The 19,737-nt window shown below is 37.8% G+C and overlaps 1 protein-coding gene across 5 annotated transcripts in view; it reads left to right on the top strand.

The window, feature by feature from the left end:
* Nucleotides 1-19,292, top strand: part of niban2a (niban apoptosis regulator 2a) — a 46,437-nt gene extending 27,145 nt beyond the window's left edge. For all 5 annotated transcript variants that reach the window (XM_083564057.1, XM_083564058.1, XM_083564056.1 and 2 more), the window contains exons 8-15: nucleotides 7,398-7,502; nucleotides 8,411-8,573; nucleotides 10,369-10,556; nucleotides 12,756-12,911; nucleotides 14,708-14,821; nucleotides 14,930-15,037; nucleotides 15,645-15,756; nucleotides 16,964-19,292. In XM_083564057.1, coding sequence (XP_083420183.1) covers nucleotides 7,398-7,502; nucleotides 8,411-8,573; nucleotides 10,369-10,556; nucleotides 12,756-12,911; nucleotides 14,708-14,821; nucleotides 14,930-15,037; nucleotides 15,645-15,756; nucleotides 16,964-17,766 — 1,749 coding nt within the window. In that variant the 3' untranslated portion in view covers nucleotides 17,767-19,292. The remainder of the gene's footprint in view (nucleotides 1-7,397; nucleotides 7,503-8,410; nucleotides 8,574-10,368; nucleotides 10,557-12,755; nucleotides 12,912-14,707; nucleotides 14,822-14,929; nucleotides 15,038-15,644; nucleotides 15,757-16,963) is intronic.
* The last annotated feature ends 445 nt before the right edge of the window (nucleotides 19,293-19,737 follow it).

Below are 19,737 nucleotides of genomic sequence, written 5' to 3'. Positions count from 1 at the left end.
ACCTGAGTTAAATATATGAGTGTCACAGCAAAGGGTCTGAATACTTAGGACCATGTGATATTTCAGTTTTTCTTTTTTAATAAATCTGCAACAATGTCAACAATTCTGTGTTTTTCTGTCAGTATGGGGAGCTGTGTGTACATTCATGAGGAAGAAGAATGAACTTATATGATTTTAGCAAATGACTGCAATATAACGGAGTGAAAAATTTAAGGGGGTCTGAATACTTTCCATACCCACTGTATATGTGTGTATGTATGTGTATATATATATATATATGTATATGTGTATATATGTATGTGTGTGTGTGTAAATGTGCCAAATATTTTTTAATAAATACGATATTTTTGCCATTTCTTAGAAATCCGACTTATTAATGTATTTGATAGTGCTCATTGATTTGCAGACTTATAATAATAGTACCCCAAGATCCGAGTATACATTTGACCTGATTTAGCCAGCCCCTGCTCGAAAAAAAAAAAAATTATAAAAATAAAAAAAATTCTCATTTAGAAGTCCTTTTCTTTTACCTTGCATTTGTTCTTTTACTTGGTATAGCGCTTTAATATTATGTAGTTGGTCAAACCCTTAATTACGTCTAAACCAGAGAGTGAAAAGGCAGCTAGTGATAAAACATGTTATTAGAGATATGAGTCACCAACTGTAGAATGTGTGTGTCTGCTTATAGAGTTGTAGAGTAAGGTTTTTATATATATATATATATTTTATTCGACAATCTAGAGCTTTATCCCAAGGGTAGATTTTGGGTTGTGATACATTGGGTGACAGGAGAATATTGTCAGCCGTGATTTATAATGTATTTCTATGAATTTTTTTTTGAGTCATTATTTAATAAGTAAAGTGGTAGCTGAGTAGTTTAAGGTGTTGGACTTGGAAGGTTGTTAATTCAAATCCTAGTACCAACAAGATACCACTACTGGGCCTTTAAGAAAGACGATTAACTGCTCAGTTGTATAAATTAGATAATTGTACGTACTTTGGATAAGAGTGCCATAATTGTAATAGTAATAAAAGCAGCCCTGCTGATTATAATTATTATTACAAACATTTTAACAATTCCGTTATATTTTACACAAGATTGCAAAATGAATCGTCATTATGCCATACACAAGGAGAAGCGATTTTAAAATAAAGCATTCTTGCAAAATGCAGTCTTGCATGAAACGCTACAAAATACAATATCCAAGCAATATTTCACAGAGTACTCCCATATTCTAAACACCATTATTAAAATTTTTTGGGATGCAGGATTTAGTGCGCTTGAAATCAGAGTACACCTAAAATATTCAAAGCAAATGCTGAGATTTTAATGCAAATCATGCTTTGCATTTACTGATTTTGATAAGCTGCTGCACAAGCCAAGTTAGGAGAATTTTGAACACTGAAAGATTTGAGATTTCCTTTCCTTTTCACTCAAAACCATGTTCAGTATGGCTGTCTGACAACACGGTGGTCCCTACCGAGCCAATTTCTGAGCCATCACATTGTGTCACCTTATAATTCAAATAACTCGGGCTATAATGCACCCAAAACTCACATTTGAATATGATGCAAAGTATTGAGATCACTCTCTGACATCCACCTGTGAAGATTCTGCTCCACAGTCCTGTTAAAAGTTCTGTACTTTAAAAGAGTTTGAAATATATGCACTACATCCTCTACAACCATTAATCAAATGTGTAATATTATAATAGGCATCTTTTTATGAGTACCACACCAAGGACGTGTTTATAGCATAAAAGGAACAATTTAGCTTTTAGAGTTTATCTCTACAGTCTGTGTGTGTTATTTCCATCTAGGTACTAGGTGTCTTTTTATAAAACACTAATTTCGAGTCACATTACAGTCTAAAAGCAGCCAGCTAATAAGAACACGAGTAAAAGAATTCGGTAGAACCTTGTCACGCAGTGTTCTTCATTATTTACTTAAAATAAATTGATGTGAGTATAGATTATTTGTTTTAAAACTCTGAGTACACTTTGCTGCTGTAATAACAGTTGCTAACTACGTGCAAAACACACCTAAAGTTGTGTTCCCTGAGAAGCTATGCTGCGTTTTAGTAGAGCAATGACGAGCCTAGTGCAAAGTCGGTAGGTGCCAAGGTCATGCGGGAAGGATTCTTATTTTTTATATGTTTTACATAGAATTTGGCTTTGAGAGTATCCCAATACAGAGCTCTACTGCTGAGTAGAGCATTATAAGGACGTCTTTCTTTGGAACATTTGGAACTTGATTGACATCATAAGTACAGCACGGTCTATAAAAGTACGGCATTTTGCTAATAAAAATAATCCTGCCAGTCAGGTCAGCCTGAGAAATCCTAGCAATATTGGTTGTATATGTTCTGGACCACCAGGGTGACTTTACTTTGAAATTGCTTTGAAATAGACTGAATACTTTATAGCCATTAATAGTGATTCCTGTTGAGGAAAAAAATATTTAAGGTAACAGGTCTTGTGTTTGCACAAGTCTTTATCGAGGAAAAGAATAACTTAACATTCTGATCCTCTGAGCTCTATGAAAGAGAATGCTGATATTGTACTCTAGTGAAGGCTGGAGTTGTATTCTATAGAGGATCAGCCTTTCTTGATGCTGTATTCTATTTCAAAGTGATCTTCTTTTAATCACAACAGAGATCATGGATGCCCGTGAACCAACATTCGATCTGTAAAGTCTGGACGTGCTCTTGTCAAGCTACCAGCTACTGATTGCACAAGAAAGTCTGTCTCTCTTTAAGACAGCTGTATGGGCTTCCTCCAGCTCTCTACTAGCGCCACTACCAGCTCTTGTATTTGACCCATGTCTGCTGCTAGCTCCTCTAATTTACATTCCAGTACAGTAAACGCACTCATTCATTCTTTTCCAGTGGACTGACAAATTCAATTCATTTTTATTTGTATAGTGATTGTTCAAATGTACATTGTCTTAACAGATAAAGCAGTTAAACGTTGTATGAAAGAATGTGTAAGTTTGTTTCTTATAATTGTTTATCCCTGATGAGCCTGCCTGAGGCGACTGTAGCAAGGAAAACTCCCCGAAATGGCATGAGGAAGAAACCTTGAGAGGAACCAGACTCAAGAGGAAACCCATCCTCATCTGGGTGGCATCGAATGTCCAGTCATTGCAGTTCCATTGTTGACGTGTGTGGTAATAAGTGTTAAATGCAGAAATGCATCCAATGGCCATTGTAGTAGACTGGTGATATTAAATACAGTCCAGATCCATCCTCACGTTTTTGAGTTGCTCAGTAACGTTTTTTAAGCTATAGATTTACAAATATAGAACAAATCTTTCGTCCAATTTTGTTCTTGGCAATTTAGCATGGCAGAGGAACATATCTATAATTTCTCAGCAGATTCTGCAGCTGTGTCTGCAAGCTCCTTCCTTCCGCTACCGATTCCTCCTCAGCAGTGTCAAAATGGGCCGTTATATAGACAGCAGTTTTTCCATAGACTCTGAGTCATGCTAATTTTAGGTCATTTAATGTGGAGGACTAACATGACCTAGTGGTAAAATTCTATAGTCTGCACACATAAGGTCATGGTTAAAGGGTTACTTTACTATTAGTACACGCCAAGGAAACACGGTCATGGGAAAACTTTATCACCATATGCTCTTACACAGTTGATATTTTGATTAAGGGTCTCTGTTATAACTCTATCAGTTATAGCAGTGGTCCCCAACCCCCGGGCTGTGGACCGGCACCAGTCTGAGGGTCAATTGGTACCGGTCCGCACAGAAGGAATACATAACTTACATTATTTCCGTTTTGTTTATTATCTGATTCTGAACAATGTTTTATTTTGGGAAATTACCGGATTCTCTCCGCCACATCTGTCTATGATTTACTGTTGATGCATGTCAAGATACTTGCCTCGGTCACATGACTTACATCCATCCGCTACCTTCTTAAAGAGGCTGCTCCGGCCACTAACACATAATACATTATCGCTAAATTGAAACTCCCCAAGCTAGCAAAATGAACAAAAAACAACACAGTGGAGTCACATTTATTATTATATTTAGAAAATACCAGTTTTTATGCCGGTCGTATCATTTTATTTTGTTGTATTTATCCGCCACACCTTGAAGGCTGGTCCGCAAAATTTTGTCCGAGATTAATCCGGTCCGTGGCACAAAAAAGGTTTGAGACCACCGAGTTATAGGACACACTAGTTAGTTACTACTGCGTGTAGTACCACAATGCTAGCATCCATTTTTATACCTGTAAAATGAAAACTCTCGGTTAGACTTGAACCTCCTTGTAGTTAAGCTAGTAGTTTCACTTGCAGTCTGGAAGTAATTCAAACAGGTTTATGATTTGTGATTTAGTTCAAACCACACACAATCACACATTGAATTTGATTTAGTGGTATATATCATAACACTAACACTCACTGTGATTATCAAATCGGTCAATCATTTAGCAGCAGCACAAAAGAAAGTCGATGTTTATGGTTGGAGTATTTTAGAACCTGCTGATCTCCTGAGATTGTCCTTAGTGTTAACATAGAATGGTGTGAAAAACAAAAAACGTTCAGCAATAGTGAGTGGAAATGCACAAAGTGAGGTCAGGGGAAATGGCCAGATTGGTTTCGGCTGCCGGGAAGGATACAGCAATTCAAATAATCACTTTTTACTACTGTGGTCTGCAGAAAAGCATCTCATCATACACAAGACATTGGACCTTGGGATGGATGGATTCCATTGGATTGGATTTCTGTTTCCCAAGAACATTTAGGTGATGTGCAAAGACTCGTTGAAACTTCAGATAGGTTGTTGCCTTATGAATCATCATGTAGGTGTTGGAAGTTGAGGTAAATAGTAATTTAAGGTACTTGTTGGTACTGATGTTTACCTGCATCTGTTTAATGAGCATGTCCTGTTTCTTTTCTGTGGTTAGCCATTGGGGCTGTAATGGAAGACCAGGTTAACCAGGTTACTCCTGGAGTAATTGTGCAAGTTATGCAAGTATTCAAATACTAACTAGGGATGTTTTAAATATTAAACTATAATGAAAAGCAAATTAAATTGAGTAAACACACACAAACATTAGATCTGCTCACATTAGACATTAAAGATTTCCAGTTCTGACCGAGTTCTTTTAGAGCGAACTGTGTATGAAGGACATTACTGCTGCTCTGGTCTTTACTACACCCTAATGCAGGGTAAAAAAAAATAAGGGGACCATTGAGGAATTTGTGTGTTCAAGGCTGTATTCACTTCCTGACTGCTTTCCATCCAATAATATTTCAGCACAGGTTGCTGGAAATGACTGAGTATGCTGTTCTCGGTGACGGGTGTTGGGTCACTTTTTTTTTCTTCTTTTCATTCTAAGAGGGCTTTGTGCGAATTGGCACACACCTGGTAGTGCCCTTCTGTGTTGCCATGGAAACAGAGGGAGAGGGTTGCAGATGCCAGATTTTCCGCCCAGTATTTTGCACAGTGTCTCGGTAGAACCCGTGCAGTTCATGTTTAATAATACTGTATGTAAGTCACAGAGCACTCAAAAGTGTGTTGATGTAATTGAGATAGAAGAGTGATCACAATAGTGTTTTTTGTCTGTGAACAATCACTGTATTCACTGCAAACACTCACTACACTCATCCAACTACACTGATTATGATTATGGAACAAGTTATATGACTTTCCCATTTTTCTTGTACAACCTTGTGTGAAATTCAGAAAGCATTTGAAGACCTTGGTCATTTGGTGAACTCTTGCGTATCTGATGCTAATGCTGTTTTGGTTTATGCCTTAATATACCTTTTATTTGAAGGTGCAAAATGTATTGCAATTAGTTTCTTTCTCTCTACTAACTTCCAATTTATTGGTCACTCAAAAGGTGGGAGGACATTAATGGCATTACAGACTCCCCTCACAAGCAACACTAGTCAATTGTGGACTTCTGAGAAATGTGTGATGTAGTATGTGAATGGAGGAGTGTTAGCTCAGTGGTTGCTGGGTTACTAATCGGAAGGTCGAGGGTTCAAGACCCGGTATCACCAAGCTCTTGGGCCCTTAAGCAACGGGCTTAACCAGGGGTCTGTGCTCCAGGTACGCCGTATCATGGCTGACCCTGAGCTCTGGCCCCACTGGGATATTCTAGGAATGAATTTCACTGTGCTGTAATGCAAATGTGACAAATAAAGGCTATTCTATTCTAACAGGAACAATTCCACCATAACACACTCGCCTGATGTAGCAGCATTGGAGGTTGTGAAAAGTCAGATACTGATGTAGAATGAGGAGGCCTGGGATGTACCCAGATACTTAAATAGGTTTGGTTCTTCTACTACTACTTCTATATTCATTTATATAGTATAGGCTAGCATAGAATGCTAGCATGGTGGTGTTACATGCAGAATTAAGTGGCTAGTGTTTCCACTCCTTAAAATTTGTGCTTTTACTTTATGAACTTTGAAGTTCTGGTTTGGCTTGAACGCCTCTCCTATATATTTCATGTTTTTTAAATGCAGGAGGTTGGTGAACTAGATAATCTATTCACATTGCTCTGGCTACAGACAAAATATTATTTCTGTTCTCTGGTCTTTACATGAACTAATATGTAGGAGTTGTAATGGCATTTTAAATGAGTTTATAAAGAGCAAAGGATGTTAAGACAAGAAAATATCTGCAGATTCACTGGTCCAGTCACTGTACAAGCATTTATGTGCATGTCCATCCACTTTTTTCAATTACAAAGCACCATTTACCATGTTTTTGTGATGAGTACCATTTCAGCTACTTGTGCCTTGTAATATAAAGCTCCTAGTTTAATCCTGAGGCTTGATTAAGCACAGGACGATGTTTCATCATAATTTTTGGGTACAACCTTTGTATTTGTATCCAAATCCTTGCGCTTTATTATTTGCCAGACGCCCAAAAAGCATGTCTTTAACACTTTAAGCGCACATGAAGACGGAGTTCTTTGAAACACACGCCCACACACTCCCTGATGTGGGCAGCACACTTCAAAGCTCGATTGTTATTGCTATCACTTCAAACACTGGGAACAAGGGAGCTCTTGAGGAGCTGTGCGTTAGTTAGTGGATAATCAGCGTGAAGCGATCAAACGTTTGTTGCATTTTAGAGCTTAACGGCCTCCCGCTTTTGCAAAAGAAGTCGCACCACCCAGGTGCTGGAGAAGAAATAAGGGCACAAAAGCCAACCCTGCTGGTTTGTTCCTGCAACATCAAGTGCAACTTGAATGCTTTACCTGCTTCTTGACTCAGCGTTTAACACTGTGGCATGATCTGTATTTGTTTAATTCACCAAATAGGTGTATTTGTTTTCATATGGCTTAAACATTGTTATTTTTATTATTAATTATGAACCCTGTGAATTTTGGCTTAATTTTGTGTGTTTGTGTGTAGATTCTAGCCAACCTGGTGATGGAGACACTGTGTCCGGAACTCAGGGACCAAATAGGGCCTCGGCTAAAGGGCAAGCTGCAGCAGAGACAAAGGAACTGGATGCTGGTCAGTACTAGAGGTCAACAGATAGTGGATTTAACATACCAATAGCTACTTGTCAGTAACCGATTAATCAACCGATTATACTCCATGTAAAATAGTACTGAACTTTATTACAAAAATACAAAATAAAAAAAACAGTACTGAATCATGAAAATGTGCTAAATTAAATCGATACGAATATATTCATTATATTAATAATATTGAAGAACATGACATGCATTTAAACTAAAACAAAAAGTAACACAAAATAAATGAAAAGTATACAATAAATAAAAGACACTTCAGCAAACAGCACATGGCGTCAGTGATTCGCTCTAGAGGCCGCTCTCGTACTGTATTACGCAACCCGGAAAAACTATGGTATGGATCTGTGCCTATTAATCCAAAACCGATTAATCGACCTCTACTTAAAACCCAGACGTTTTATTTAACACATTAAATCCACACCTGCTTTAGTAGGCAGCTGCTCTTAATATTTGATAGTGTTCAATAGGGTTGAGGTCAGAGCTCTGTAGCAGGCCACACAAGATCTTCCATTTAAACCCATGTAAACCATATCTTCATAGAGCTGGCTTTTTTACACAGGGGCATTGTCAAGGGGTCTTGTGGTTCAAATGGAGGGAAAATTAATGATGGCGCATCCAAAGACATCCAATACAATTGTGTAACGGTTTGAGGAAGAACCACATATGGATGGAAAAGTCAAGGGTCACAGTACTTTTCATGTGACACTGAATGCCTCTAAAACACACACTAATGCAACCCAATGCTATTATGAGCCTAAATTATTAATAAATATCCAGAATTAGTATGTATGCATGATGCCCAGTTTTTTAACATGATTTGTTTTCTTGCAGCCTATACACCCTGTGACCTCCTGTTGTTTGTGTGTGTGCTGGTTGATTTGTTAGATCTCGGATGCAGCGTACAGGCAGGTGCTCTCTCAGACGCGAACACAGCATGAGGCGATGGTGCAGGCCTGCGAGGTAGAGCGGCCCCGTCTGGACTCAACCCTACGCACAAACATGGATCAGATCGTTTCCTCCAAAGAGCATGTTACTACAAGGATGCGTGGTGAGTGTAGACTCACAGGACACTGGAAACCAAAGTAAAAATAGAAGAATGTATTGATAAAAAAAAGCGTCAATGCAGTTATTCAGGGTGGATTCTTCTGGAAGTTTCTGTCATGTTTCTAGAGTCTTTTTTGGTCTCATTCAAACCTTACCTCTTTGCAAGTACTTTTCGACTCTCCCTCTGACTGTTTCTCTCTCTCTCTCTCTCTCTCTCTCTCTCTCTCTCTCTCTCTCTCTCTCTCTCTCTCTCTCTCTCTCTCTCTCTCTCTCTCTCTCTCTCTCTCTCTCTCTCTCTCTCTCTCTCTCTCTCTCTCTCTAAATCCTCCTTTAATTCCTCCCCTTCCTCTCTCATTACACAGTAGTTTTAACTATATGCTATAAATGCTCACTAGCTGGGAGAAAAAGGCTTGGCAAGAGCTCCATGCTTTTTTTAATACAGCAGTGCTGGTAGAACTACATTCCACAGACAGCCCTGGAGTCTGTTTACCATCAGGACTGAAACCTAGACAATTGCAAATGGTGCTGTTTATGAGATGTAAAAAGCTGTTTTGTTTCTGTTGTGAGTGAGGAAATGTGATGTAATGCAGCTGAAACAGAAAAACGTGTAAAATGGGAAAATAGACATTATACTGTGGTTTTTGGAGGCATTACAAGAATAGGATCTGTCTGTCTGCATACCTACATGTTTGTCTAATCTATCTATCTATCTATCTATCTATCTATCTATCTATCTATCTATCTATCTATCTATCTATCTATCTATCTATCTATCTATCTATCTATCTATATATATATATAATATATATATATATATATAAAATATATATTCTATCTATCTATCTATCTATCTATCTATCTATCTATCTATCTATCTATCTATCTATCTATCTATCTATCTATCTATCTATCTATCATACCAGTATTTGGGGGAACTGTTTAAAATAAGAACAAAATAAATAATTCATGGAAGAAATAACATAAATGTTATATTGTCATAAACATTAAAGCACTCAGCTTTATCAGATGTCGCATGTTACGGTCGAACGGCTCTGTTTAATATTAACTGCAATATAACAATTTCACTGCTTAGCTTTTAAAGGTACTTTAGGTAAAACTTTGAAAAGATTAAATCTTCTCTTTAACAGGTAAAGAAAAATTGACGTTTAACCAAATTTGATAGATTTTTACTCCTTGAGCTCACACTCATTCCCACACATTCTGCACACACCTCTAGTGATTTAACTAGGATTAGCATGCTATCTAAAGTTAGCATTAGGAAAGACCATCTCGAAAATGATTACCCTTTCACGTGCACTCGGACGTTCGACTGCTCGAATGCCCGTGTTTTAACTCTGTACAAAATTCCTTGGTTGTTTTTTTCCCCGAAGAAATGTTTATTGCTTGCTAAGACTAGGATAACATAGGGATGGAGTGAAGGGATTTTGAGGGGTTGAGATTATAGAATGTCTGTATAATTGTTTTATCATTATTTTAAATTAAATTTTTACTAGTGTAAAATCTTCGTGCCTGTTTCAGTGCTAATTTATATACTACTGTACTGTGTTTCCTGTGATCTTTTTTTTGTTTGTAATGTTATATGACACTATTTTGCTTCCTTGTGTCTTGGGTTACACTCCCTTTGCGGTCAGCCTCACAAAAAACCTGCTTTTGAATACAGAAAGGAGCTTGTGTTAAACTCTGTGTTGATGTCAAAGAGACCTGCATAAACAGTGCGTGTTGATCATGTCGGTGTTGTCTGGAGTCTCACGGTTGTATTTTATTCCTGTCATGTGCAGCACGAGTGCTTGCACGTGCAGAGCAGGTCCTAAGGAGCAACGTGCAGCCTTACATCACCTCTATCCTGGAAGCTTTGATGTACCCGGTGAGCCAGGGATTCTCCGAGGTCAGGGAGGTTTTCTCCCGTGAGCTGGAGGAAATCAGCAAGAACACTGTCAATGATGGAGGCAAGGAGGCGCTCGGAAAGGTGAGGAGAACACCACGTGGCAGAACAGATGCTATGTACTTTCCATTATATGGACAAAAGAATTGGAACACCTGACTTTGTGGTTCTTTTCCAAACTGTTACCAGAAAGGTAGAAGCACACGGTCATATAGGGTGTCTTTGGAATGCAGTAGAATTAAAATTTCCCTTCACTTGAACTAGGAGACCCAAACCTGTTCCAGTATGACAATGTTCCTGTGCACAAAGCCAGCTCCAAAAATGATATGGTTTACATGGGTTGGTGTGGAAGATCTTCGAACCCTATTGAACACATTTTGGATGAATTTGAACACTGACTGCACCCCAGGCCTCCTCACCTCACCTTCATCAGTACCTGACTTTACTAACAACCTTGTGGCTGACTGAGCACAAATCTCCACAAGCGCACTCTAAAATCTAGTGGAACATCTTTCCAGAAGGTTGGAGGTTATTCTAACAGCAAGTGGTGACAGAATGTGTAATGGGATGTTCAAAAAGCACATAACAATCTTATTAATCATGAGTCCACAAACCTTCGTTCATATAGTATATCGTACCACATGGCATTTGAATTCTGATTGGGCACATTGTCTTTATTGGTTTTCTGGCTGTGAAATCGAAGGTTTATACAAATATTTGATATATAGATCATTTCTATGTTTCAATCGACACTAAACATTTATTAGTGTAGTTTTTTATTTTATTCTGGAACCTTCCACCAAATGAACACACAAGATATATAGAAGCTTTAACCCTTTCAACTTTAGATCAAACACACCTGAAGTAGCATGACTTTGTTGTAGAAGAGTCCAGGTGCTGAACTGGCCTGCCTGCAGTCTAGACCTTTCACCATTTAAAACCATTTGGTGCATAATGAAACGAAAAATACAACAAAGGACACCCAGAACCGTTGAGCAGCTAGAATCCTGTATCAGGCACCCTTGTGTAAAATCTAGTGAAACATCTTTCCAGAAGATTGGAGGACATTATAACAGCAAATATTATAACAGGGAAATAAATATGAAATGGAATGTTAAAAAAGCAAATTCCATTCTTATTGGTCATGTGTCCACAAAAGCATGAAGCAAAATCAACAGAAATTAATTTTTTATAGATTTTTTTCATACGCCGTTTGAGCATTTTTGTTACTTAAATAATATCGAAGGGGATATATTAGCTATAAAATGTTTGTATTGGAAGCTTTGTTAGTGTATGTGATCTTTTTGTTGATTATAATAGTTCCTAATTCTTGAGCGCTTTATTTAATTTTAACAAAGCTTATAAGTTCACAATAAGTGATACAAGTTCACCATATAGTTCATCAGTTCATAAGAACATTGATTTATTGTTTCTCCATCTTTAACCCTATATTGTGTTGGGGTCAAATTTGACCTGTATTCAAATTATGATATGTAAAAACACATGTCACAGACAAATGAGTGGAGCCTTTGTGCACACGAGGAAAACATATAAGGAGCACATTAAATATACTTACTCGCATACTGTGATTCTTTTATTATTAACACGCACACCTTGTCAATGTTCAGTATTCAAGTCAAAAAAGTTATATTTTTTAACACGCACACTGACACAAATTATGTTGTCATTGTTCAATGTTCAATTTGAGAGAGAAAACAATATGCTGTTCTATTTGACTTTGTCATTTTGTGCAAAATTAAGTTTGATTATGTAAAAAGGTTTGACTTTTTACCTCTTTCCTAACATAAAACTGTGCGGGTCAATTTTGACCCATAACACAAGAGTTGTCACTATGGTTAATATTATTAAGTAAAATAAAAAATAAACAAGCAATTTATTTTGGACGCATGTTCTAATATTACTCTATTATAGTCAGAGTACATAAATTGTCTTCTTAGATAAATAGTTCACGTGGCGAAACAAATTTAATGTATAACAGTGTTTACATGGTTATCAATGCAAAACAAGTAAGCTATATGGTTAAAAATAATATTGGATGATCGTTGTTCTTTGAGCATTCTGGGCTGGATTAAGTCATGGGTCAAAATTTGACCCGCTAACAAAATATGTGGGCAGCTTTCTAACACATTGCAAGGGTTAATTGTAATGTATCTGTTGATTGATGACATGATAGTATAAATACAGCAGTTGTGCATTTTTTTGTTTGTTTTTATGTACATATGTAACCAATGACAACCTAATTGTCACGTTCTCTTCCTCCAGCATATGGAGAAGGTCTCCATGTTGGCCTTTCACCCAGTGAAGATGCAGAGCTGCTATGAGAAAATGGAGCAGCTAAACCTGGAGGGCCTGCAGCAGAGATTCGACGTGTCTAGCCCTTCGGTGTTCATTCAAAGAGCTCAGATCCTCATGCGAGAGGTCGGGGAATTTCCTGTCAACCTGGCAATGCTTTCATACCTGCTTCATTTAATCCCATTTTGTTCGTCTCTAAATATTCTATTCGCTGCATGAATTACGCATGTTAGCGGCATCTGCTTTCTATTGAGAAAGTAAGTTTGGTTAATGTTTGGCTTATTAACATAACAGAGGAGCCCGAACTGGATTATCTCGTTTTTAATCGTCATACAGTCACCTCATTGGTATTCAGTTTAGGAACGTAGTTGTAGCAAGAGTCAAGACATAATAGATGAAGCAATAGTGACCTCCTGTGACCACATCCGATACTACTGGAAAAATAAAACCATAGAGTACACCGTAGTGCAGGTGTCCTTTATCTCAAAATCTCTCGACCTTAGAAGTACAGATTATTATTTCATGAGCACAGTAATTCCCACTCTTTCAATATTAGATTTATGAAGTGTATTAGTTCCTTTTTATTCTGGAACTGTTCACCAAAATAACACATTAGGACATTTAAAAGCATTAGCCCTGTCAACTTTAGGTAAAACAAACTTGACTGCATATAATAAGGACTTTATATTTTATAACCCCAGTTCCAAAAACAGTTGGGACACTAAAATTTAAATAAAAACAAAGATTTGCAAATCTCATTAACACATTTTATTCACAATAAAACATAGAAAACATGTGAATTGTTTAAAATGAGGTAATGTATCATTTTAAGAAAAAAGTAGACAGAAATGTTTATTTCTTTTTGGAAACCATGGACACCAAGTCCTCCGGACTAAAGAGGAGAGGGACCATCTGGCTTGTTATCAGGGCTCAGTTTAAAAAGCCACATTCTGATGGTATAGGAATGCATTATTGCCTGTGGAATGGGCAGCTTGCACATTTGAAAAGGCGTTATTAATGCTGAACTGTATATACAAGTTTTAGAGCAACACATACTTCCATTCAGGAAGGTCTTGCATATTTGAGTAGCATGAATTTGTAATAGAAGTGTCCGGGTGCTAAACTGGCCTGCCTGCAGTCTAGACCAGGGGTCACCAACCTTTTTAAAACTGAGAGCTACTTCTTGGGTACCGATTTAATGTGAAGTGCTACCAGTTTGATACACACAGTTTTCCGTTTGATCTGAAATAACAAATTTGCTCAATTTACCTTTTATTATATGTTATGTGTCTATGTGAAGACACTGATCATCTTAATGATTTCTCATAATAATTATCAACAATGATTTAACAAAGTAGGAAACAGCTATTTTTAGGCACCACGTTGGTGACTCTTGGTCTAGACCTTTTACCATTTGAAAACATTTGGTGCATTATCAAACAAAAAATACAACAAAAGGACAGTCAGAACTGTTGAGCAGCTAGAATCCTGTATCAGACACACGGCACATTTGCATTTGCACTATTTTGAGACATGTTGCAACCATCAAAGTCAAAAGGACCCTATTTTTTTTCCTAAAATGGTATATATTCTCAGTTTAAACATTTGAAATGTTTTTTTTGTTGTGAATTTATGAGATTTGCAAACCATTGCATTCTGTTTTTATTTACATTTTGCATTGTCCAAAATTGTTTTGGAATTGGGTTTATATATTTTTTGCTTCGAAAATCATAATATTTTTTATATATTGTATTGATATTATTGTCATCATATAAATACCAAAATAAGAGAATTTATTAGAATATGTGTGAGAATGAACAAGTTGGCTCTTCAACCCTGGAGTTTGTATAGAGCCGGGGTGTCGTGATTGAATCCCACAGTTTCTTATTTTGCCACTAAAGATCCTCTGTTTTCCGACACAGCAAATGGACAATGCCGTGTACACTTTCGAGCAGCTACTGCACCAGAAAATGGAGGAACAGTCAGGAGAGGAGCTGATTAAATCCATCCATCGCTGCCAGGACCGAGTACTAAAGGTGGATTTTATTATTATTATTATTATTATTATTTAGTAGGCTAAAAAAGAAAAACAGTATTTTTGAAGGTCACACAAAAAGCTGTGCATTTGTTCTTCTAATTGGCAGAAATACGACTATGACAGCAGCACTGTTCGTAAGAAGTTCTTTAGAGAAGCCCTGCTGCAGATCATCATCCCGTACATGCTGAAACAGATCCATCCCGTCTATGCTCCCGTAAGTATGACTCATGCATTCTTGGTGCACCTGCGTATCTGCTCAATCTCACTTTGTTCCACAACAATGTCCTCGTGCACAAAGCGATATGGTTGCCATGTAAAGATCTTCAAAGGCCTGCTATAGAGCTCAGACCTCAACCCTATTGAACACTTTTGGGATGCGTTGGAATGCTGACAGCACTTTATTGTTGCATCCCATAGGTGAACACTTCTAGTCTCAATTATATGCCCTGTGAACCTTTGGCAAGTTTCCAAACCAAACATGTAGAACGTGGCACCAGCGGCAGCTGCTGCAACAAGTCCAGCCCTTGCTAGTTTGTATGCCTGAAATATCCACAGAATATTTTTCAAATAGAAAAGCAGAAAAACTATCACAGAATTTTAACGATTTCTACAAGCCACTCAACCATTTATTTGTGAGCTAATCCACTATCAGGAATCTCATGTTAAAAACAAAGAGAAAATAGGTTCATGTCCTACTCGATTTCATTTAGAACACACCATCTGCTGTTCCAAATAATGCATTTTGTATTTGATTACTTCTCTGCATTTAATCAGAAAGATATACATAAATAAACATTTCTGTTTTCTTGTATTCTTCTCAGGAACTGCCCAAGTTCAAAGAGCTCATCTTCGAGGATTTCTCCCGCTTCATATTAGTGGAGAATATTTTCGAAGAGGTCGTCCTGCAGTCAGTCACTAAAGACATCATGATGGGTAAGAGGAGGCTCGAACACTTAGGTGTAAACTCAGTTGTAACAATTAACACTTAGATGCATAAACGTATCGATCGTGATCGACTTTCTGCTATTATCACAATAGCCAGCCTGTGTCAACTTGTTTTAGACTGAATGCAGACAACAGCAGCTACAGTGGGTACAAAGCATCTAAAATCATTTAGAAAATAAAACTTTCTTTCGGCTTCTCCCATTAGGGGTCGCCACAGCGGATCATCCGCATGTTTGATTTGGCACGTTTTTACGCTGGATGCCCTTCCTAACGCAACGCTCCCCATTTATCCGGGCTTGGGACCGGCACTAAGAGTGGCTGCAGCGGTGAGAGCGCCGCATCCTAACCACTAGACCACCAGGGACCCTAAAATAATTTAGAAATTAATGGTGTGCAAAAGCCTACATAATATAACGGGCTCTAATTTTAAGATTTTTTTTGTTCTTCCACAAACCCTCTTGAGGTTCAGAGGGTGACTGGTCTTCTGCTCAAAAACTTTCTCACATTGTGTAACATCTGCCACTGCTGGGCCCTTGAGCAAGGCCCTCAACTCTCAACTACTGTTAAATGAATTCGCTCTGGATAAGAGCATCAGTCAAACCTTTTTTAAATGTATTTTACTGTGTACAATATTCTTTTTTTTTTTTTTTCTTTTTCTTTTTCTAAATGAATAGTTAATAGTTAAAATTGTAATAACATGTTGATGGTGCCCTCTGTCCCTCTGACTGGCCAATTGGTACAAATCCTTTTCTCCTTCCTTAGTGTCCAACCTCTCATACAGCTCCTCATATGCCTTTTCTTCTTGTACTCCTGCCTACTTTTCTCATCACTCTGTCGATCCCAATGCTGTTTTGCCAACCGCTTCCTTCTACAGACCACCAGACCAACACATTACAGTCTTAAATCTCTTTCAGGTTTCATCTCCTGTATAGAATATAGTCTACCTGTGTGCACCTTCTTCTTAAAATAAGTATTTACCACTGCCATTTCCATTCTTTTAGCAAAATCTACCACCTTCTGGATGAAAGTCAGCTGCACTGACTAAATTATAAAAAAGAAACTCTGGTTTGTGTCGGTGAAGAAGAGATATGTCAAATTGTAAAAGAGCTGTTTATGCTTAAAAATACATTTTAGGACATGTTGGACATTTTCAGGAAATGGTAGCAAAAGCTTAATTCAATCTTTCTGTGTGCAGCTGTGAAGGAGGCGGCCAATCAAAGAAGGCACAACCTGTACAGGGACAGCATCATCCTAACCAACAGTGACCCGAACCTCCACCTGCTGGATGAGAACTCCGTCGACTGGACCAGCCATTACAGAGACGGAGGGGAGAACCGGAACACAAAACGCAGACAGGTCGTATCCATGATTATTGAAGAGGGCATGGGGCAGATACCTTACGGCTCCTGCCTGGAGGTACCTGGTGTGGAAGAGATTCCAGAGGAGACTGAATTGCAGATGGTTGAAGACTCGGTTTTCAGTGAAGATCTCCAAAAACAGCCAATCATTCACGTAGCGGCAAAATCCCTGGACGAGCCAAGCTCACCGGACGACGTCCAGCAGATCCGTCAGCTCATCAAACCAGTGCTTGAAGTGGTTCTTCCTACATCAGAGAACACTAAACCAGTGCTGACCAACGGGAGTCTGCCTCTGGAGGAAGGCGAGGAGATAGAGACCATTACCACAGTAGAGGAAGTGATTCCAAAGGACTCTGCTATCGCTAGTGCCATTCAGGAGCTGGAGAACGCCGTTCAGGATGAAGAATGCAACATGGACTCTGACGTCGAACTCCCTCAAGCGTCTTCCGATTCCAGTCCTCGGCATTATGACGACAGCGGATTTCAGTCTCCGACCACCGAGCACGGAGAGGAAGAGCGTCATCGGCCGATCGGTGCAGAGATGAAGGGTGAAGGCGAGCCAGTGGATCCTGAGCTGGTGATGGTGATGTTGGAGCAGGAAGACGAAGAGTCCGAAGATGGTTCGCAGGCCAAAGACTAAAAAGTGGAAATGACGGAAGATTTCGAATCTAACATTTAATCCAGGACTGCTCTTTTTTTTTTTTCTTCTTCTTTTTTTTTTTTTTTTTTTTTTTTTCCAAATACAGAAGGTTTGCAGCAAAATAATTATATTTCAGCAAGTGAACATTTTTCTTCTCCTTTCTTCTCGTTTATTATCCTTATTCATGCTTCTCTTCTTTCTTCTCGTTTATTATCCTATTTCTGGAATTTGCCATCTTAAAATTCTTATATCAGAAGATCTTTCTAGATGTGCACAATTTCAAGTTTGAAATTAGAGGAAAAAAAATCTCGAAATAGGTTGAATAATCAGTTTAATAATTATATTCATGGTATTTGACTGGGTTTTCTTTAAAAAAAAAAAAAAAAAAAAAAAAAAATTATATATATATATGACAGAGACCAAATGTTCATCATTTGCATTTAATTTTAAACAGTGGCAATCCAATGGCAATCAAGTCTTTTTGTGTTTGCTTATATACATATATATAATGTGTATATGTATATAAACAAACTACATGAGGCAATAATACGAATATATTATATATTACTGCTACATGTAGCTTAAAAATTATCATAACCAGGCACTATTTTTTGCCACTTTCACTTTCTATATAACTGCCAATCACACGTCTATCCTGAATGACACTAAAGCCTTTGTTCCATATAAATACTGGGATGCTATTTAAATATCGGCGCATCAACATTATTCATTTTTAGCTATCTTTCTAAACTTCTGATACTGTTTGCTGTATTTTAAATACATATTTATATACAAAGGGAAATGAGGACAGAAAATGTTTCTGGGATTGAAACGGTGTATTTATTTGTTTTTCCTGTGTAATTCCATTGTTAACTTAGTTGCAAGAAAACGTCACGTTTTTCCACATAGCACTTGTCACTTGGTGTCATCTCTATGCTAATTAAATCTGAGAATGTTTTTTTTGTTTACGTCAATACAACCCTAATTTCATCTTGTGGGTAGACATGACTAACTGTAACATTGCTTTTAAACACAGATTGTGCTGGCGTTCAGGGTCCTTAAAACCTACCATGTGATTAGAGACTTATTTGTTGTTCCTGTCTTTTGGAATTGGAGCAGGCCGATGAAAAGACATCAGCACAGACCTGTATAGAGGGTGCCAACTTCTGGTATTTTGATGGAATAGAGCAGGAGATTGGCTCTTTTCGTTGAATTCCATGTCCAGTTATTTTCAGTTGTTGAAATTGATGGAATTTGTATTTTTTTTTTTCTTCTCCTCTTCTTGAAATCTGTGATGACAGAAACTTCATCACTTTCCCTTTTTATTCACCTACAGCTTCTGTAGAAACAATCTTCTGGTTGTTGTGGATCCCTGAAGTATTTTACTGCAGTGAATGAATCGTTTTCCACCTATATTTATTAACCCTTGTATTTTTTTTTATCCTGTATGTTTTTAATCTTCCATTAACCAAACTCTGTGATATTCTGTTTGATAGGAATAAACTAATAAATCTATCTGTTTAAAACAGTTTTTCTTTTCTTCTCCCCCCCCCCTGGGTTGTTCAGTGTGTTCATCTATTGTGTTTCCTCAGCATGCATTTAGTTTAGCATTATGGTTAGGGATTATGGTGTGTATCATCTGAAAGAAATGCATACCGTATTTTCTGGACTATAAGCCGCTACTTTTTTCCCCACACTTTGAACCCTGCGGCTTAAACAACGAAGCGGCTAATTTATGAATTTTTTTTTCCCGGTTTCACAAACTTCAAGCCAAAAAACTGAGCCCTATAACATTAGACCAATGAAATTGCCGAACGGGTTCAGGTGAACCAATGAAACTCTTTATATTAAATCAGATGCGCTCCCACTGAATCGGGCCGCACCACATCATAAATATGGATGAGGTTCCTCTGACGTTCGACCTGCCGCTCACTCGGACTGTCTACAGGAAATGCGAATCATTCAACACGC

This window comes from Silurus aristotelis (genome assembly GCF_946808225.1).
Source record: "Silurus aristotelis genome assembly, chromosome: 16".
In the NCBI taxonomy this organism is placed as follows: domain Eukaryota; kingdom Metazoa; phylum Chordata; class Actinopteri; order Siluriformes; family Siluridae; genus Silurus; species Silurus aristotelis.
This window is presented reverse-complemented; position numbering and strand designations above follow the sequence as displayed.